Source organism: Ursus arctos, unplaced genomic scaffold, assembly GCF_023065955.2.
Source record: "Ursus arctos isolate Adak ecotype North America unplaced genomic scaffold, UrsArc2.0 scaffold_30, whole genome shotgun sequence".
NCBI classification, from domain to species: Eukaryota; Metazoa; Chordata; class Mammalia; order Carnivora; family Ursidae; genus Ursus; species Ursus arctos.
Window position 1 is genome coordinate 26,558,964 of NW_026622986.1, and position 21,290 is coordinate 26,580,253.

The 21,290-nt window shown below is 52.0% G+C and overlaps 1 protein-coding gene across 3 annotated transcripts in view; it reads left to right on the top strand.

The window, feature by feature from the left end:
- Positions 1 to 21,290, top strand: part of LOC130542137 (uncharacterized) — a 99,608-nt gene that overhangs the window by 43,226 nt on the left and 35,092 nt on the right. For 2 of the 3 annotated variants that reach the window (XM_057304593.1, XM_057304592.1), the window contains one exon: positions 11,843 to 12,169. The exons of the other annotated variant lie outside the window; for it this stretch is intronic. In XM_057304593.1, the coding sequence (XP_057160576.1) occupies positions 11,843 to 12,134 (292 nt within the window). In that variant the 3' untranslated portion in view covers positions 12,135 to 12,169. Of the gene's footprint in view, positions 1 to 11,842; positions 12,170 to 21,290 lie in introns of those variants that run through there. 3 annotated transcript variants of the gene reach the window in all.

Below are 21,290 nucleotides of genomic sequence, written 5' to 3' on the forward strand. Positions count from 1 at the left end.
CACCTGATTCTCCTTCTCCCCTCCCCACCACCAGCCTCCACCAGAATTTGAGGAACGTCACATTTCTCCCACTGTCTTGTGAGTTTTTACTGTGTCTGGATACAGCTGTGAGCCAGCAACGCCATCCATTCTGCTGCTTGGCGGCATAAAAGGGGGTGATGACGGTGATGATCTGCTCTCAGTTACGGCTGTCTTCTCCTTTTATTTACTTTATGTTCCTAAAGCCAATCAGATGCATCTCAAATTGCAAGGGGTGATTTCTGCCAGAAGTCCCATCACTTTCACATTTGAGACTCAGCCGCTCTGCCGTTGTCACTGACCTTATGACACTGTAAAACGTCCTGCCTGACGCACCCCCCCCCCCCGACTGTGCCTCCTGGCTTTGTGAAGACTTCTTCCATTATTTTGACCCTGAATGGCCCCATGCCCAGCCCCTCTCTGGCCGTAGGACAGGGTGAGTGTTGGGTCGGCACAGCACTGCCACACTGAAGGCTGGAAATTACTCCAAGGTGGTCTTCTCTGAGACCTGCCATCTTGCAGACAAGAAGCCCAAGGCTCAGAGAAGTTAAGTGACCTGCCAAATCCCACTGTCAACAAATGGGTGGCGGAACTGGGAGTGGAAGCTGTCCCACCAGACTCTCCAGCCAGTGCTCCTTCCCTCCTCTCCCCTCCACCTGGCGCACAGGCACGCTTCCTGGGCCAGGGCAGCCCCAGCGACTTCTAATAAGGTGGAGTCCAACCTTCCAGCGCCCCTGGCAGTGGTACCCAGCTTCTCCTCCACCCCCTTCACCGGGAAACGTGCCATCTCCTGAGGCAGGCCACACACCTTCCATGAGCAGGGCTTTCCTTTACAGAACTGAAATATTCTTCTTGTTTCTTGCACCGGAGGCCCTGGTTCTACCTCTCGGGGTCAGTACTGAGTCACTCTGATCCCTCCTCCAGTGATGACAGTTCTCCTGGGAAGCCTGCAGCCTGTCCCTTTGTTTTCTCTTCTCCAGGTGAAACAATGCTGTTTCCTGTCTATGATTCTGACACCGATGTCAGTGTGTATGTGTGTTTCCCACACCACCAGTTAGCTCAATTCTGACACTGTCTACTTGCAGGCAGCCTCAGATCCCACAGGTTAAGGGCTGGGTCCTACAAGTCTGTCCCTGCCCCATCTGAGATGCAATCCGAAGTCCAGGTTGTCACCTGTGCTCCCAACTGGCTAGGGATAGGTTCCAACAACCCTTGCTTTGGGTTCAATTAACTTGCTAGAGTGTCTCACAAAATTCAGAGAAACATTTTACTCACGAGATTCCTGGTTTACGAGAGAGAGTAGTAAAGGAGCAGCCAGAAGGGAGAGATGCACAGGGCAAAGAATGGGGAAAAGGCACCGAGCTTCCATGCCCTGTCCAGGCGCCCCAGCTCCCAGCATCTCCATGCGTTCACTGACGCCGGAGCTCTCTGGACCTGTCCTTTTGAGTTTTTATGGAGGCTTCTTTACATAGGCATGGTCGGTTACCTCATTGGCCCTTGGTGATTAACTCCATCTCCAGCCCCTCTCCCCAACTCAGAGGTCAGTGAAGGGACTGAAAGTTCCAAAAAACCAATCACAGGGTTGGCTCTTAGGTGACCTTGATGTTTTCCAAAAGTCACCCCGTTAACACAACAGTGACACCTTTATTGCTCTCACCGCCTAGGAATTTCCAAGGGTTTTAGGAGCCCTGTGCCAGGAACAGGGACAAAGACCAAATTTATATTTATTATAAATCGCTCTCTCACAGTTCTCCATCGTGGAAATTCCCAGGGGTCTCCTTCCCTGTCCACGTGGGGCTGAGATCCAGATGTGCTGTGCGGTGGGCCCAGAGGACTGAGGATCACCTGCTTCCCTCGGGGGCCGCACTGTGCTTCCCTCTAGTTTCAGACCACACCCAGTGCAGGGGGCAGGAGGGGAGGCCACCCCGTTTGGGGGGCCAGCTCTGGGAGCTTCTGCTGCCCGCTGCTGCCACTTCCCAAGCTGTTCCTCTGCTCTGCACGGCCAGGAGCGGAGCCAGCGGAGGCGCGAGGCCTCCAGATGCTGCTGCCAGATGCAGAAGGAGAGCCGCAGCCAGGGCTTGGCATCGGAGTGGGCGGCTCAGCCAGCCTGGCTCCCGGGAGGAGCGCCGGGGAGGGCCTGCTTCTGAAGCAGACGGAGAAGGAGGTCAGGCGAGGCACTCTCTCCACACAGCAATTAACTGGCAAGGTGGCACCGAGTGGATATTTCAATCGCGTGGCTGGGGCACTTTGCCATCGGGGCTTGGGCTCCAGAGGGGACCAGCAGCACGTTCCCACAAAATGTTGAGCAGTTGGCATTTCTGGTGGAAAAGCCAGTTTTTGAAAGGTGATTTCTTGGCTCCTCTAATTAACGGGAAGCAGAGATTTCAGGGTGGCAAATCGAACTCCTTCTGGCCGGGTGCACATTTTTTCGCTCTTCTGCTTCTTTGCTTTTCATGCCTTTAAGTCTTTTTTAAAAAAGACTAGATAATAATAATCATAGTAAGCCCTTAGGTAGGCTCCAATTTTCAAATGTAATGGGAACACACAGGGCTGAACAGAGGGGCTCCAAGAGGCTCCTGGGCCCCAAGCCTTGCCTTGGAAAGCACGGGGCCCAGACTCTTCTCTCTCCCTTGGTCTTCTTGCTACAGTCTTCCATACACATGGGCTGGATGGTTTCAGTGCTCTCACAAATCTTAATGAGTCCCCAGTTCCCTGTAAAGTAGGATCCAGATGCCCCACACTGGCCTCCAGAGTCCTCTGTGGTTTTCTACTCTTTTAGGACAAAATGAGCCCAGTTTGTTTGTTTGTTTTTTAAGATTTTATTTATTTATTTGAGAGAGAGAGCATGAGTGGGGCAGGGGAGGGGGCTGCACTTGGGGGGAACAAAGGGAAAGGGAGAAGCAGGCTCCCTAGGGAGCCCAATGAGGGGCTTGATTCCAGGACCCTGAGATCATGACCTGAGTTGAAGGCAGATGCTTCACCCACTGAGCCACCCATGTGTCCCCAAATATTGAGCTCAGTTCCTGAAGGAAAATTTCCCAGGGGAATGTGATGTTCTCATCCTCAAACGCTTTGTGGGCTGGATGGGGGTCCCTGGGTGCCATGGCCCTTCTTGGAGGACACAGCCCCAACAGCAGCCAGCTTCGCTCTCCTGCCAGGGGCCTCAGCATCACAGAATGTCAGAGCTTGGTCCAACCTGGTCACTTTATAAAGGGCCAACGGCACACTCCATATCACCCAGCCAGTTACTGGCTATGCCTCCCACTGATTTGCCGGGAGCATTGTGGTTACTCTCCTTGGTCAAATAGTCTCCCCCTGGCTTCTTTCCACTGTCTCTCGCGATTGCTTGTCGGGGGGAAATGAATGCAGCATGAACAAATCTTATTGGAAGAGAGACCCATGGGGAATGGGAGGCCATTTTCCCCCCCATTTCCCTGGTGGCCTTTGTCCCGTTCATTCTCACTGATTCCAGAGGCGGTGCCATCATCACGGTTGTCCCAAGGCTCAGCTGGGGCTGGGTGGGCCGGCCTCCTGTGGTGGCCCAGACTGCTGCTCCTGGCGATCCGAGGTGATTATCCCTCCATAAACGTGATGGATGGTCTCTTACCAGACTGTAAATCCAAAGCTAAGCGGTTTGCACTCATCTGCAAATCAGCTCTTTCTGTCCTGTCTCCCTGATCGTGGGGTTGTGATGCAGCCACTGTGCCCAGGATTCATGACTTTAATTACGTTTCTTCCAGGGGCCTGAGGTTATTGTGGAGGCTGCTGGGCCCGTGGATTCCTTCTCGCCTTTCATGTGCTCACCCCACAGGCGTTCCGACAAAGTGCTGATTTTCCAGTCTCATTAAAAGTAGCACATTAGAGCGAGCAGGGCCTGGGGAGAGCCTGTGCGGCCTTGAGTTCCTGGAGTGTTTGCGGGAAGCCCCGGGCCAAGCGGGAGTGTCTAGGACGGCGCTCTAGTCCCAGACCCATCACCTGGCCTGCTGTGTGATCTTAGGCAAGTCCTTTACTTCCCGTCTCAGTTGTCTCCTTTGTAAATAGTGCACAACCCTTGTTGGCTGTTTGGGAACTGACAAAGAGACAGGGAAGCGCTTGGTCCTAACAGTGCACCTGCTGATTAAGCAAGTGCTCACATGCGCCAGGCCCCTGAATGCTCACGGAACTCATTATTTCCCCCTTAACACACGGCAGATCCAAAGCTCAGAGGGGTTCAGCGGTTTCCCCAAGATCACACAGCAAGAGAGGGCAGAACCAGCACAGAACCCAGGTCTGTCAGTGTCCACAACCAGCATGCTTTACCATCCGGCTTTGCTGCCTCGTAGAACTTAAAATGTCAGCTCCTCAGTTTCCCTATCAGTAAAATGGGGCAATAAGTCAGTCTCTAACCTCCCTCACATGGATAGGCTGAAGCCAACGGGACTTTAAGGCTCTTGGAGGAAAATTCCAAATATGCTCAGTTTGTACCAGCCCCTTGCAATGGTTACTTCTCCACTAGTGGCTTGCCTGGCCAGCACGGAGTGTGGCACAGTGCAAAGGTCAGTGGCCTGGGAAGCCTGCCTGGGTCCCTGGGTCATCACTGCACGCTCTGTGCATAGCCCTTAAAATCTCCAGCATCAGATCCTCATGAGTAAAATCAGAAGTTTCTAGAATGTGTCTATGCCCGGGCCCACCCCAGAACAATCCACTGGGCCTGGGAGTGAATCAGATGTGCACACAGCTGAGAACCACTGGCCCCATGGCCTTCAGGGTCCCGGCCAGTTCCAGATTGCTGTGTTTTTATAATGTGTCCAGTGTCTACTATCATTCCAGAGTTAAATCTACTAACATACGATCTACCCTTGAGCTGAATTAAAACCAGTACCGGGAGTAGAATAATGGGTGTGGAGTAGCTATATTCTGAGGGCTGGGGCTTAGAATCAGGTGTCCCCAGTTATATTTTTATTTACTTATTTATTTTTAAAGATTTATTTGTTTATTTGAGAGAGAGAGAGCAAGTGAGCGAGTGGGGGAGGGGCAGAGACAGAGGGAGAGAGAGAATCTCAAGCAGGCTCCACACTCAGTGTGGAGCCTGACATGGGGCTTGATCTGACGACCCCGGGATCACGACCTGAGCCAAAATCAAGACCTGGATGCTTAACGGATTGCACCCCCCAGCCGCCCCCTGGTGTCCCGGGTTTTGATCCTGGCCCTGAGCCAGCCCACTTCTGTGAAAACGGAGACACCAGTTTCCCTTTCTCACTCTGCTTCCTTTTCTGGCAAAAGAGGGTGCTGCCTCCTCAGCAAAATTTTCGTGAATGGAAAAGGTGGGTGGAAGGTCCAGCCGTGCGGCCGGGGCTGATTTATGAAGCCAGCTGTCCCCGCACAGAGAAGCCTCCTCCGCCCTCAGTTTTGTTAGCACTTCTGCTACAGGTTGAAATGAATTTCAATTCTGCATCCGTTGTTTTCACAAATAATTCGTGCCGCCCCATGAAGAGGTTGAAGTCCCCCTGAAATGTCACTGAGCTGCCCCTTTATTTCCAGCCTGAAGGCTGAGCTCTCAGCCACACGGCCCCCGTGGAGGCAAACATATCACGAGCTGGCAGAAGCGGGACAGACGGGGGCTTTGGGGTCTGACTCCCATCCCACCCTGCCATGCATTAGCCATGTGACTTGGAGGCTGTGGCTTAAACTTCTGGAACCTCCGTTTCCTCTCTGTCAAATGGGAATTAAATGACTGAACTTGCAAGGGTTCTGTGTGCAGACAAAATGATATCATTGCAAAAATGTGTCCGGCCTTGCTGGGCTGGGAGAGGCAGGCCAGGCTCGGCGCCAGCCCCGGGATAACAAGACGGCTCCACCGGTGACCTTCCTTCCCGGAGCTCAGAGACGGTGCCAGAGGTTCCCTCCTCGTGCCCGGGGCCTCCTCGGGAGGAAGACGCAGCAGGTGCACCGTCTCGGGCTCACCTTCCGGTCCCATGTGATGGGCGACACCTTGATCTTTGAGTGGAACGGGAGGACGACTGGATGAAGCAGGATCAGTGCCCAAGTCTCCACATTGATTTTTGAATGTGATTTTCGTTCACTCGTGCCCTCAGCAGATGTTTACTGGGAACCTACTTTGCACCAGGTGCCCTTCTAGGTCGGGATGGCACACCTTCTCCCTGAGGGGCCATATGTATTTATGTAACTGGGAAGCAGCCGTCGATAATATGTAATCAAATGAGCACGTGCAACAAAACTTTGTTTATGAAAACAGGCCACAGGCCGGGGTTGACCGGGGCCAGACTTTGCCCCGCTCCCGCTCCAGGTGCCTGGGGTAGCTCAGGGGGGAATAAAAGAGACCGAACGAGCAAATAGAAGCCCTGCCTCCCTGGAGTTGACGAGACACAGTAAACACGATGCGTACGTCTGCCGGGTGCTCTGGGTGAGACCTGCTGTCCAGAGGCAGAGCAGGGCGGGGAGGATGCGTGTCCGGCCCAGCTGTGCTCCAGCGAGCTCGGGGTGGCTGCGAGCGGCCGGGACGGGGGGTATCTGCACCACGGAGAGGAGCAGCGGCGGGAGACCAGGCGTGGCGGGTGTCAGGAATGGACGGTGCTGGCGTTCGGTGGCTGAAGGACTGGTCACGCTGGGCCCCAGGGAGAAGGCGACATCTGAGTCGAGACTGGAAGGCCATCTGGGGAGAGAGCTTTTCCTCGTGGAGGAAGCAGCCATGGTGGGAACGTGTGTGGCGGGCCGGAGGCCCAGCGAGGAGGTCAAGGTGGCTGCAGACAGTCAGCCAGAGGGATGATGGCAGGACAGTGTGTCCCAGGGGGGAGGGAGAGGGGGAGATGCAGCCACGTAGCACAGTCAGGAGTGGAAGCTACCCCAGAACCCCAGGCGGAAGATAATGGCGGCCGCGCGAGACGCAGTGGCACCGTATGCTGACAAACCGGATGTTGAATCCCGGGAAAAGAGAGGCGGGCGCAAGTGCGCAGGCTTTTGGGCTGGCTCGCTGGAAGGGTGATGTTGTCATTAACTGAGGGAAGATCAGCCAGAGTTTGGACGTAGGTCTGAAAGGCCTATTTGAAGTCCTACCGGAGATGTTGACGCGGCAGCTGGGTATTCCAGGCTGTAGCTCAGAGGAGAGATCCAGGCAGCGGAAGCAAAGGCGACAGTTGTCACGTATGGGAGGCATTTAACTTGAGGTCAGCAAAGGAACGAGTGTAGACGAAATGCGGGAGGGACTCAATGACCACACCTTGGACGCTTCAATATAAGAAGTGGTGTCTGACTTTCCTGAGAGACTGCTCGACACTTTAGAACCAGAACCCGAGGAAAGGTGTCCCCGGCAGGTGGCCCAGCCTGCTTCGTCCTGGGGACTGCCTGCCGGCTGTTCACGGTGTTTGCTCGCAGCCTTGCAGGTATCCCCAGACCCACGGCCCGTCATCGCCCGCCCTCAGGATGAGCCATTCGCAGAAGCCTTCTCCAGGCTGCGTCACCGTGAGCCCCTTCTGATTCCTCCTGCCAGGAACGTGAGACTCATCCTCGACGTGAACCCTGGAAAAGCGGACAAAGAGCCTCCGTGCTTAATAAGTGGTCTGACACCTACTACTTGATTTTTTTTCTTAACCAGTGATCCCATTCCCTTCTGCTCTGAGTGGTCATTCACATGGAAAGTTCTGGCCTCATTTCATTTTTCTTCTGCGTGGTCACTACAGCCAAGAAGCTGCCCCCCGAATGGCCACTGTGTGGTGTTCTTGGTGCATTTCTTCTCAGCGTCTCTGCCTCTCTCCCCAAAATCTCTGCATCAGGTCTTGAGGGCAGGGCTGGTGTCTTCTATTTCTCTCTAAATCTGTGCGCTCTGTGCGGCCACCAGGTGACTAACCCTCTTTAAAGCCCAGAGGACCAAGTGCTTAAAACTCTTCCTAGAAACCGGGACTCAAAACACGGACTGCACAGGGTGGAACGTGATTGTTATTTGAATGAAGGGAAACTTTGAAGATGCCCTTTCCTCCCCGTGGGCCTCTGCTGAGAAACGGGCCCTGCTGACCTCGGCCTTGCCTTTGGATTTCATCCTCCACAGCAGGCAGAGGGGGGCGGACTCTTGAGCTGGCTTCTCTGTGCCTCTCTGTTGTCCGGGTTTATATAATGCTCAGCAGTTCAGGCTGTTGGCTAGCCCCCCACCCCCACACACTCAATCACAGACCCCAAGAAGGTCCATAGCTGACAGCGCTGGGCAGTCTGGCCGTTTCCCTGGCTGTGGACCCCATCCCGGGAAGGACCCCATCTTAGCTGCAGCGCAGCCCAGTGGCATAAGCAAGGATGCTGGCGGCCGTCCCGGGGTGTGTGTGTGTGTGTGTGTGTGTGTGTGTGGCCAGGGGCAACCCGTGTCTTCCAGCCTGTTTCTTCTTGAATGTGAGACTAAGAACCACGGCCCGTGAAGTCGGTCAGCTAATGAGGGAAACAGCAGCATGATGTCCGCACACAGGAGCTGTAGTGGTTGGATAGCGGGACCGCCAAGTTCGTGTCCACCTGGACCCCCAGAATGTGACCGTATTTGGAAATTGGGTCTCTGCAGATATAATGAAGAATCAGTATGAGATCCTTTTGGGTTAGGGTGGGTCCTAAGTCCAATGAGAGTGTCCTTCTAAGAGACAGGAAAGGACACACGGACACAGGAGGAGGCTGTGTGAAGATGAAGCCAAGCCATGCCAGGAGCCTCCAGATGCTGGAAGAGGTGAGGAAGGACTGTGTCAGAGACCCCAGGCCCTCCTGAGCCAGGACTGGGTTCAGGGGTGGCTTCACCAAGCCCGGACCCACAGTGTCCCCAGGAACAGGAGAAGTGCCCGTAGACTAGGAGGCGTGGGGCTGCGAAGGTCAAAACACACCCACGACCAGGGGTCTTTGGCTCCTTGTACCAAGCGAAGTGCACTGGGACCTCTGTCAACTTGTCCTCTGTCCTACCTGCGCCCCAGGGCAGCCGGGGGATCAGGGTTGGCTGGGACCCGCCACCCACCCACCCCTACCGGTCGGCCCTCATCTGCCACAGGCCTTCCCTGGCCCTGCTCAGCCACGCTTCCCAGGGCCACAGCTTTGCGCCCCGGAGCCCCAGCCCCCACTCGCCCTCTGACTGGACACAGATGCTGCCTGGACCGAGTAGCCCCCCTTCTTGCCTGAGGGCTGAGACGCCTCCTGTCTGTCCCTCCTTTGTGCCCCGTCTTCCCTCCTCATTGTCTGAAGAGCCCCCCTCTCTACAAAAGTACCCCTTGACCCAAGGGCCCAAGGAAGAGAGGCAGTGAACGAGCCAACCCCTGAATCTTGCAGCGTTGGCTTGAGCACGGGCAGGGTCCTGACAAACCCTCTGTAGACCCAGAACAGGGTGCCATCAGTCAGCCACTCAGCAACTCCTCACTGAGAACTTGTGACGAGACGTCCCAGGAAGAAAGCAAGCAGTGAAGAGTCCCCTGCTCGTGGAACATTCGTTCTGGTGCGAGGATGCTGAGAAAGGTCCTGGTGGGGGGAGCAGGGAAAGCAAGGCTCCCAGCGAGGGGTCAGAGGGGCAGGAGCCCCTCCAGGTGAGGGGAGCTGCAGAAGGCTCTGGGCAGAGGGGACTGCTCAGGGGGAGACCAGGGAGGTGTGGACAGAAGTGAACAGCTGTGCAGAGGTGAGAGCTGCTCAGAAGCATGTCCTTTCAGGGCAGCGCTAAGTTTCCGATGGATGGCCTGCAGAGATGAGGTAGGAGGGAGAGGCAGCGGATCTAGGGTCAGGGCTGTCGGGAGACGTGGGGTGATGTGGGCCACATGCCGTGGTGGGTCGGGAGTCACCCAGCGTCTGGCCCTCTCTCGCCAGCTCTCTCTGTGGCCTCCGGGACCGGCCCTGAGGGGGGTGCTCAGGAAATAGAGCCCGGTCATGGGCTCAGCCCAGCAGCTGACCTACTTGGACAGGAGGGCACATCTCAGCTCCTGTCTGGCAAGACAAGGCAGCCCCAGCCCTCCTACTCTGGGTGCCACGGGGGCAGCCAGACCACCAGGTAGGCCACGCCAGGGCCCTGCATTTTCTCCTGCAGCCAATGCCAAGCCAACGAATGGCAGGCAGGAAATCATTGCGCCAAATTTGCCTTTTTAGAGGATTGTCTGAAGGTCATGTGGAGGATGGATGGATGTGGCCCAGCCCGAGGAGGGCGGAGGCAGGAGTTTGCGGAGGACTGAGTGGGATGGAGCCTCCATGGGGGTGCAGAGGTGGGAGGCAGGTGAGAGCTGGCCTCTGAGTGAGCTGGGACCGGAGCCTGTGGGCACTGGAGATGCTGCCAGGCGTGGGGCTCACACACAAGCCGTGTGCACTCGGATATCAGGGCTGCATGCCCCCTTACTGTGGGCCCCCAGTAAATACTTGCTCCAGTCCCTTGTGGCTCCCCCCAGCCTGCACTCCTGCCCTACATTTCCTGCCCCCACCTGTCCCATCTGGGTCTGGGGCCCTCCATCAGCCAGGCTCCCTCTCAGACTTTTTCTCCATGTGAAAACAGGTGTCCCTGATGGGCCACCCAAGCACTGTGACTCGCTAACTCTACCAAATGTGTAATTATTGCAACACAAGCATCAAATTACGAAGGACAAGTAGCTGCAAAGTAATTATATGATTCTTTGTTACTTGGAGGGTTGGGGTTCCCCCCTTTTTAAAGCTGATTCCTTTAAAAGCTCCAGTTTGGTTGGTGGGGGGAAGCAGGTGGCAGATGGGCAGGGCCAGAGACTGCTGAGGGGGTTCAGTGTCCTCAAGGCTGCAAGTTGGGGGGAGTGGCCAGGGTTGAGATGATGGGGATCTGTGCCCCTCTTTCTTCTCCCAGCCCCCTCCAGGAGAAGGAGGGGGGACCCAGGCCCAGATTGGTGCCTGGGGTGCAGAAGGGTCTGGGAGATGGGGGAGGAGGTGGGGTGGGGGAGCTTATTCCTGGGGTCTCTGGAACCACCATGAAGGGGGTGCAGTGCAATGACACAGTATCCTCAGATGAACCCCCAGCCCTTCGGTCTCACCCCATCACATGCTTCCAGGGGCCCTTCAGCCTCTGCAAAAGCCCCACAGGCAGATGTGAGAAGAGAACCTCAGTCACCCAGCCTCAGCCACAGATGGAAGGATGCGCGGTCCCGGCTCTGACCACCTCCCCCTGCAGACCGGACGGCAGAGCAGGATTCCCCTGCAGCCTTCTGCGGTGCCCTTCTGGTCCCAGCTCTCCCCATCCGCAGGTGCTCATCGCTGTTTGTGGCACTGTTGGCCTCCCGTGCTTGCTGACCTGCTGCTGACAGCCCCGCTGTGGCCCCTGTCCAGCTCAGAGATGCCCTCCCCCCCTTCCTGCTCACGCATGCGCAGACACCAGGCTGCCTTTGGCATCAGCCCAGCTCAGGGTTGTGCGCGTGGTAGGTGGGGAGTGGTTGGGGATTCAGACAGAAGTGTGACGTGGCGGTAAGAGGCAGGAAATCCAGCGGGAGAGGACCGCAGGGACCACGACGAGTGAGACCTGTGCTTCTCCCACAGGCTCTCATGCCATCCTTGATGCGAAATTGTCTGCCCCACACCTCTCATCCACTTGATCTGCACTGTTATTAATTTGCACTCACTTGACATAAAGCCTCTGAAGGATTCGGTCAGCTCCCTGCACCAGTGTGCCCGTGGATCCTTCCTCCGGGACCAGACCCTCTGGTGCTCTCACCACCCTGGGCCCCCGCGTGCCCAGCCGGGGACCAGTTCACAGGGAACTGTGCTTGTGGACGTCCTCAGGCATGCAGGGCAGCCCCTGTTGAACACTCGCTCTCCAGCACACCCATTACGGTTTAGATTACAGAGCAATTATCCTTCTGAGCAGCTGTGTAATTTACAGGTCACATCCATTCAGCTTGCTAATGGTGTTCAGCAGACCCGCACTTGGGAGAGCCCAGGAAGTCGGAAACAGGCCGGTGCCCTCGCACCAGGACGCTCCTTGGTGCTGCGGAGAAGTGATGGGCATCTCTCCATCCAGACTCCTAGGTTGGTGGAGAGGAGGTAGGGCTGGGGTCCAAGTGGGGTTTTCCCCCAACCTCATGGGGCGCACGGCCTGGGCCAGATGCGCTCAGGCTGTGGAGGGTCCCTCACCTGAAGTGCGCAAGGCATTTTGGCACATTTCGGTGTCATGAAATCAGCTCTTTGACCCACATGCTTATTTGATTGGGGTGTCAGGGCAGAAACCCAGAGGTCGTGCTGTCAACATGGCAGTCCCGGGGGGCTCCCTGTCCACACAGCCGTCTGTTTCTCTCTCTGTGGTAGGGGGTTGATTGGGGTATTTGGAATTCGAGAATCCTAGACCTCGAGAGGATGGCCTCCCAAAAGCATTTAACTCTGCTCAGGTTAGTGAGACTTAGAACTTAATTACCCAGGGGCGCCTGGGTGGCTCAGTCGGTTAAGCGTCTCATCTGCCTTCAGTTCAGGTCATGATCCCAGGGTCCTGGGATCAAGTCCCACATCGGGCTTCCCACTCAGGGTGGGGGGGGGGTGTCTGCTTCTCCCTCCCTCTCTGCCCCGCCCCCTCCGTTCAGGCTCTGTCTTTCGTGTTCTCTCTCTCTCAAATAAATAAATAAAATCATAAAAAAAGAACTTAATTACCCAAAGGGAAGATGCAAACTAACATTGTACCTTTCAACTACTTTTCCCCAGAAGCACAGAGTGAAGAGCGAAACCCCGTTTCACCCCCAGCCTGACCCTCCTCTCCCACAACCTCAGGAATAATCATTGTTGATGGTTGGTATATGCACTTGCTTTATTTATACATTCACAGATAGATAATAGATAGAAATATACATGCCCACATAAAACTTTGAAAATCACATAAGTGGGTCCGTAGTACATATTGTTCTGTTGATTTAGTTTACTTGACAATAGACTGTAAGATCTTCCCATGTCCCTATGTTCGTGTGTGTTTATACCATCCTTGTTAACACTGTATAGTATTTCATGCTGTGGACGGCTCACAATTTATGTCACCACTCCCATATCTACTGTTCCCATTTTATATTGCAGGTGATCATGAAGTGCCTGGGAATGCATTTTCCTGCAAGGAATAGATTAAATATAAATATAAACATGTTTATAACAGCTTAAACAAGATTCTTCTGTCCTAGAGCGTGGAGCCCAATGCGGGACTTGAACTCACAACCGTGAGATCAAAACCTGAGCCAAGATTGAGTCAGACACTTAACTGACTAAGCCACCCAGGTGCCCTCCTTCCTTCCTTTTCTTCAATGTAATGAGAAGTCCGGAGGCAGGCAGTTCAGGAGTGCTTGAGGATATCCCTCTGTCTTCCTGTCCTGCCACCCTCTTGTATGGCTCCTCCTGGTGGAAAGGTGGCTGCTGCAGCTCCAAGGTCACTCCTGTATTTCAGCTAGAATGGAAGAAAGTGAAGGTGCAACCTCAAAGCTTTCTGCTTTTGAGAATTTGCCTGTATGTGTGTGCATGCACGTGTGTGCATGCGCTGAGGGGGTGTATGAAAGGGAAACCCTCTCCAGGACACACATCCATGTAAATGGCCCGACACCGTCACATGGCCAACCGTAGCCTTAAAGGAGATGGGGAATGGATTTATTTCATAGGCCCCTTTGTAAAGGGCAGCAAGGAAGAAGGCGGTTGGAACGAGTGTGGAGCCATCTCAGGGTTTGTCTGCCCCAGGCTATGTGTGAACAGAGCTATAGGAGGGATTCCCAGAACTGGATTCTTTCCCACTTTACGCTGTTTGACCTGGTGTGCATGGTCTAAGATCTGGAGCCTCGTCTCATGCTCTCCTCCATGTCCTTCTGGCTCAGTATACCTAGTTTCACGTGCAATATCACATGCTCTATCTATTGCACCCTTGCTTGGAGCCCACTCTTCTGGAAGGTTCCATGTCACTTTTATCCAGACCCTGTCCTCCTCTGTGGCTCAGTTACCGCTCACATCTTCCCATCACATCTGAGGGGCACAGGAACCAAGGTGGCCCCCCCGGGTGATCAGCGACCTGTCCCATGTGGATCGCTGCTGAGGGCCTGCCTGGAAGCTGCAGTGGGGTGCAGACGAAAGGGAGAAGAGCTCCTGCTCGGGCCCTGTGATTCCCACACCAACGGAGTGACACGTGGGAGTTTGTGAACAGCTGACCTGGTGGCCGCTGGAGGCAAGTGGGAGAGGTGGACCACGGCCAGCCCCTGGCGGCCAAGGACGGCGCTCATGAGCACGTGGGAGAGGTTCTCAGGCTGGGGTTGCCAAGGCCCAGGGATGGCAGGGGGTGGAGCCAGAGAAATCCTGTTTTATCACTGGTACATGGATTCTTATTTTCAAAAGGGAAGACTGGGATTACACATGCAGACATTGTCTCCGGGTCTAGATGGTGAGCCCCTGAGGTCAGGCGCCCATGGTCCTACTAGCCTCCCCCTCATGGAGTGAGTGGCCTTTGTCGTCAATTCAGCTACATTTTGCAGCGAGGTAATTTAGGAGAAGACGCCAGGAAGCAGCATTGCCCCCAACTAGCCAGTCTAGAGGTGCTGGGTTTGGATCCTCTGGAAGCATCTTTTGAAGAGATGTGCTTCCAACTTTTTCTAGGCTAAAATGACAACACTCCTGCTCTCTGGAGTGGAATTTTAGAGAGCTTTTTGCATTATATCAGATTCCGAATTATTTTCTAGGGAGAGCTGGACTTTCTTTCCTTTTTTTCTCTTCCTGTTAATTTTTCCTCCCTCCTGCTTTGCCTGGACCATCGTCCTTCCCCAGATATTTACTGGGCACACAGTCATCGAGAGGGAAGGTGTCAGCCTGGAATCAAATCCTGTCTCTCGGTTGTCTCAGCTATGAAATGGGGGGTAACAGTGGGCTGTTGACAGGATTAAATGGCTTGCTATATATAAAATGCTTGGCACATAGCAAGTGGTAAATAACAATGACGTTAGCTATGATTATTTAGTGCGGCAGGTGTGGCTGCATGGTTAGTGGACATAATTGGCATGATCCCCGCCTTCACGGAGCCCACAGTTAGAGCTGAAGATGTGCCTTCCGTTTCCCAGCTCAGCGGATTGTGGTAACTCAACGTCCCTACCGCGCTGGCTCGGTCAAACGGCTGAATCCTAGGCAATGCGATTGTAAATTGACCACCACTTAATACCTTCCACGTGTGGCTGACAGACTTGTTACATTTTTTAAATCAATATTTTATCTGAGTAAAGCATGCACGTTGTCAAACAAGTTAAATAACTACAAATTTAAATCAGAAAAAAAGGACTCCTCCGGCTCTTATTACCATCTTCTTTCTTCAAGAATACTTTTCATTATCTTTATTACTTCTTGTAATATTTAATGCCACGTTCCTAAATAATATAAGTATTCTGTATTGTGATTCATCAGTTTTGTGGAAGAGGAGGACTTTTACTTCCTTACACCTGTCTCTTTTCCTATCCTCCCACTCTGGTTAAATCACATTTTTTATTAGCTCTTTCTTCCATATTTTCTGTGGTGACTCTGTGAATATTGTTCATTGCTCAGTCAGGCAATGCACCGTGACAATATTTTATTTCTCGTTCAACTTTTATTTTTCTTGGAGTTAATAACTGCATTATTCTGTCATCTGTTTAGGTTTTTCCTTATCCAGTTGCAGATTTTATTTATGGGCAGTTTTTTCCCGTAAGTTTTATTCTATTCCTTGAAATTTCTGTTTTCCCCAAGTTCCATTGTTTGTGTTGCTACCTCTCCTGCACAATGAACTCATTCCTCCAATCCCTTTGCGGTCCATTCATATTTAAGATGATGTACAAGCAATTGATGGGAGCCCTGCATGCCCCCGTGGGGCTGCCTGCCTTGGGAGCTGTGTTGGGGGTGGAATGAGTGGCCAGTGGCTTTTCTTCTTGGAGTCCCCTCATGTGTCATTAGCTGTGGGTCTTTCTTTTTTCAAGGGGTGGATCAGTTTCTTAAGAGAAGGATCCTCTATTCCCTACCTTGGAATTTCCCCCTATTTGCTGGAGTTCTGGAGCCAGGAAGGAGCAGAGGATGGGTTGTCTCCCCTGTCAGTGAGCAAGCCTTCATTCAACTCCCTTATGTCGGATCCTGGGCCCTCCACCACCTCCTCCTCAATGCCTGGCAACCATGAGTCCCCTCTCTGGTTCAAGTTCCTGGCATTCCTGGGTGGTGGGGTGCATTGATTGCCAGAATGGGTGGACTTAGGGCCTGGGAGTCTAAGTTCTCTTCCTACAGACCTTCGAACACACTTTTCACTTTTACTCCTTCACTTTCCTGCTTTTCACTGCGCCTGTGCCTCTGGTCCTGGGGGTGCCCTTCTGGGCGTCAGGGTAAATCTGCTTTCTTCTTAATCCAACTCTTTACTGTGATCCCTTAGGTGTGACCTTCCTGCTCCCAGCTTGGTCATTTCTATCTGCTTTTTTGCCTTCCCTCTGTGTCATTCTGTTACAAAAATCCTTCCATTTCGTTGAAGATGAAGTCCATATTTCTGTTTCATTTTGTTTCTTTACTATTTGGGATGAACGTAAAAAGAAAAGTTGTCAGAAATGTCTTCATGTGGTATCTTGAAGCCAGTCGGAAACAATATTCAGTAAAGATCACTGAAAGATCCATAGTCCTTCCATACACCTCAATGATCTGAAATAGTTCTAGGAGTTTAGCCAGAGCCACTGAGAACTGCACACCTGGTGCCTAGTGCATTGTGGTTCCTGAGGAGCCCAGTTTCATATTGGTGTGAAGCCACCAGCCTAAAAGAAGTCCCAAGGAACTCATTATTCTAGAAGGAAGCTTTTGAGGACATTGATCAGTACGTTAAACGTTCTTCTCTTGCAAGGATCCTCGGGAGAATTTCTTCGTCTTATCCTTGAATAGTGTCTAATTGTTTTTCTACTGAGTGGCTGGTTTGCTTTTATTTTTTGATCTGGGTAAGCGTCCCTTTTCCCATTGGCTTCTCCATAGCTCAGAGCATGTAGAACTGAATTTGGGGTTCTAGTCTCATTTCTGTTCACATTTTATCTCTACTCGTTCATCTTTGCCCTTGTTTCCTCTTTCTCATCCACTCCCGGTTCTTGTTCTCTTGTTCTATCATGTATGACGGTCATCATAAACTAGAATGTTCTGAAGAACAAAAGATCACCCCAGCTTCTGTGACCCACGCCTGGGACCCTGATCTCTGAACTCCTAGTTTTGGAGTCAACCACTTTGAGACAGAGTCCAGATGTTTCAAAGCTCTGTGATCTATGGATTTACCATATTCTAAGTGTTGGTTTCCACTCCTGTCCCCCTCCCCAGGGCATCGACTGTTTCTAGGCCCAATCTGGGCATAAATATGGGATATATACCATAGTGGGTCCTGAAGAAATGTGGAGACATGGGAAGTTGGGGTCCCTATAAGACAAGCACACTAGCATCTATCCAACCAGCAGACGTTCCCTGGACGCTACGTGTGCACACAAGGCTAAAATACACGGCGATACCAAGTGCTATTTTTGTTATGAAAGAAATAGCTTGGAATTCCATTTTCAGGTCAGATCTCTTTTTCCCAAAGTGAGGCCCTACTCAGGCAGCCGACAAAGAGGAAGGGCCGCGGGCCTATCTGTCTTGGGCCATGGTGGAGCAGTCCATTCTGTGAGGCCCGAGAAGACGGTAGTTTGCCTAACATTCCTGGTGTCCACTTGCTATTTTTCCCTCTAAGGGATGTTTCTAGTGCTTCCTGTTGTCTGACGTTGATAGTGGGGTGAGGATGGGCTTAGTTTCCGATTTGTTATTCAGTTACAATTTTGAGATATCTTTGATTTCTTTCTCATCCACCTGGTCCTCCCTTCCTCACTGAGGGATTTGGGACTTGACACCCAGCTCCTTCCCAAACCAGTGGTCCTACTACGCATTAAGTATTCTATTAGTTCCCTACTGGTGCTGTAAGAAATTACCACAAGTCTAGTGACTTAAACAACATGAATTTATTATCATTAAGTTTTGAAGTAAAAAGTCCAAAATTGAGATCACTGGGCTAACACCAAAGTGTTGACAGAGTTGTATTCCTTTGTGAAGGCTGTAGGGGAGGCTCTTTTTCTTGCCTTTCCTAATTTCTAGAAGGTACACATTCTCTGGCTTGTGGCCTCCTTCCATCCTCCGAACCAGCAATGGCAGTATTTCTCACACTGCACAGCTCTGACACTGACTTTTCTATCTTCCCCTTCCACATTTCAGGACCCTTGTAATGACATTGGGCCTGCCCAGATCATCCAGGGTCATCCCCTGATTTAAGATCCATTGATAATCAACCTTAATTCCATCTGCAACCTTAATTCCCCTTTGCTATGTAATATAACATATTTGCAGGTTCCAGGAATTAGGACGTGGCATCTTTAGGGGCCATCACCACAAGGATCAAGTATTTAGTGAACATTAAAGCGCCAGGCATCGAGCTGACAATGTATAACCTGGAAGGCAGCTCGATGTCCGTGTGTCCCGATTGATCTAATCACCCCCCACTCACCCCTGTTCCCAAACTTATTCCTCTTCGTGGATTATTTTTCTAAGTTGTACAAAATAATGGTATGAGGTCACACCCAGAATACTGACACTGATAAAGTCGAGATGCAGAACAGTGCCAGCACCACAGGAATCCCTGCGTCGTCCTTTTAATTTATTTACTTGAAAAAACTGTGGTAAGATACACACAGCATACCATCTATATACTCATAATCCATCTTTTCTCTTGTTGATGGAAAATTTGATGGCTTCTAATTTTTTTCTGCTGTAAACAATGTGGGAATGAATAGTCTCAGACATATTTCCTTGGAGACATGAGCCAGAGTTCTATACTCAAGAAGGGAATGCCTGGGTCACAGATCCTGAGAATGTTGAACTTTGCTAGATCTTGTCAAGTTTCTACCCAAGGAAGATTCTACCGTTTTTTTCTCCCACCAGCAGTCTGAGAGTTCCTTTTTCTCCGCACTGAAGAATCCGACTTTTGTTCTGAAAGGATCACTCTGGCCGTAAAGTACAAAGTGAGCTGGGTGGGTGTTGGGGGGGTTGGTGGGTGCAACAGGGGCCCAGACACACGGGAGCCGAGAGATAGATCAGCCGAGTTTAAGTTTCCTGAGCTAAAAAACTTGGTGTGACAACTTTCTGCAGGAGATGCTGTCCTCATTCTCCCTTGTATCGTTGGGCTGGCAAGAGCGGGATGGTGGGCCGCTCAAGTGTTAGCAATCAAATGGCAGATTGTGTGGGCAACCAAACTTCTATTCTTTGTAGAAAATTAGTATTTATTTTTTTATTGAACAAAACTCAAGGCCGAGAGGGTGCTCCGTTGTGCCCTTCTGTGGCGGGTGTGTTTTCTCGGCTTCGGCTGGGCCCGGGCTGTTTGTTATGCGTGTGTTGTATTGCAAACGTGGAGCAAATGAAGCCGAGATATGAAATTAATACCGTGATCTGTTTTTCTGTTTTGTTGCCATAACAATCGGTGCTCTTGAAGCAAAGCGAAAATTAGAATTGTATTAAAGGTGTTTACACCATGTATGCTCCATCCTGCGTTATTATTTATTGCTATAATAAGTGTATTTAACATCTGGTTGAGGAGGGTTAACTGCTACTGGTTTTTGCCTGATGGTTTTTCTGCTCGCCTTTCCAACCTGGTTTTGCTTTTGACCTTGACTTTTCCTGTAGTTCTGAACAGGAAGGAAGAGGGAGTTCGGGTCCGATGCCTAATGACATCATGACTCCTTATGTTTACTCCTTCCCTTTTCTCCCCAGTCCTGAGAGCAAAAGTCAGGACTCTTGGTTAGAAAGAAAGCAGGACCCGGAGTCAATTTTCCTCCTTTCTTTGCCCCATTTCTGTCCTCTACGCCTGAATAGGAGGCCCATCTCTCCAGGAACTACAGATGAAGAGAAACGGAGAAATTGAGGAAAGGAGACCTGGAGGAATTTATGCCTCGCAGAAGTGGTGTGGAAATCAATATGACAAGCGGAGAATCAGGGGTGCTGGTCCCCTAAGGTCATCCACCATTTTACTCTATTCCCAAGGTTAAATACTCAACTGCTGAGAGCCTTCTCTGACTGAGGTCCTTACTGCTCCAGCCGTCACAGGCTACAATCTGCTGGGTCCCAGGGTGGCCGACATGGCGAAGCCGGCCTGGTGGGAAACCCCTCTCCCCCCAAACTAAATAAACTTACCCACTTGAAGGCCCACTTGGGGGACTGTCTGGTGTTGTAAGCTCTTTGAAGGCAGGTGCCGACTCCTTTTATCAGCCTACAATGCCTAGAAACACATAGGGCATACCTGAGAAACTCTGGAACTTCACCCGTTGCTTGCTTGGGTCATTGTCACATATCTAAAGAACATGCTGGCACTGCGGGAAGATCATTTAAACACGTGCAGTCCTTGGTGAGTGGGGCCCATTTTAGAGTGTCTGTGGCTCTAGAGACGGTAGAATGCAAGGGGATATTTCTGACCCTTCTTAGAAGAGTCAGTCCTTCAGAGAATCTTTGTTTTCTTCTTCGTTGGGGTAGAATATGGTCAGAGGGGGCCACGTGGGAACCCCCACCTAGGCACTGTGAGGGAAGACCAGTGCCATAGAGGCCCTAGTTGATGACAGATTAAAAAAATGTCCTATTGTTGTCCTTTACTGCCCAGGGGACCTTGAGTCAGGCCTAAAGCCCAGGGCAGAATGAAGGCCCTTTCTTGGATGAATCTCTTTTTTTTTTTTTAAGATTTTATTTATTTATTTGACAGAGATAGAGACAGCCAGCGAGAGAGGGAACACAAGCAGGGGGAGTGGGAGAGGAAGAAGCAGGCTCATAGTGGAGGAGCCTGATGTGGGGCTCGATCCCATAACGCCGGGATCACGCCCTGAGCCGAAGGCAGACGCTCAACCGCTGTGCCACCCAGGCGCCCCTGGGTGAATCTCTTTTTGGGCACAATAGAGGCAAACTTAGAATGGGCTTTGGTTATGCCAGTGATGCAGGCCAAAAAGAGCCCATTAGTTCTAAGAAACACCAACCTTTCTCTCAAGGCTAAAGTTATCTTCTGTCTCAGATTCTTGTATTCGGGCACACACACACACACACACACACACACACACACACAAAGGATAAAGGGTACGAAAATGGGTTTGGAGGTCCAGGTTAGCGCCTGAGTGGTCACAGTATTATCACGCGGGAGGCAGCTGCTTGTGACTATGGCAACTTCGATCCCGAGGGAGAAGTGTGAAATGGAAGGAATATTAATCAGGTCGGGGGAGGGAAGATGCTTAGGGAAGGGATGGGAGTGGCAGGAGGGTCCGAGACAGTTGGGTACCGCCGGCTCTGGTGCATCTTTGGGA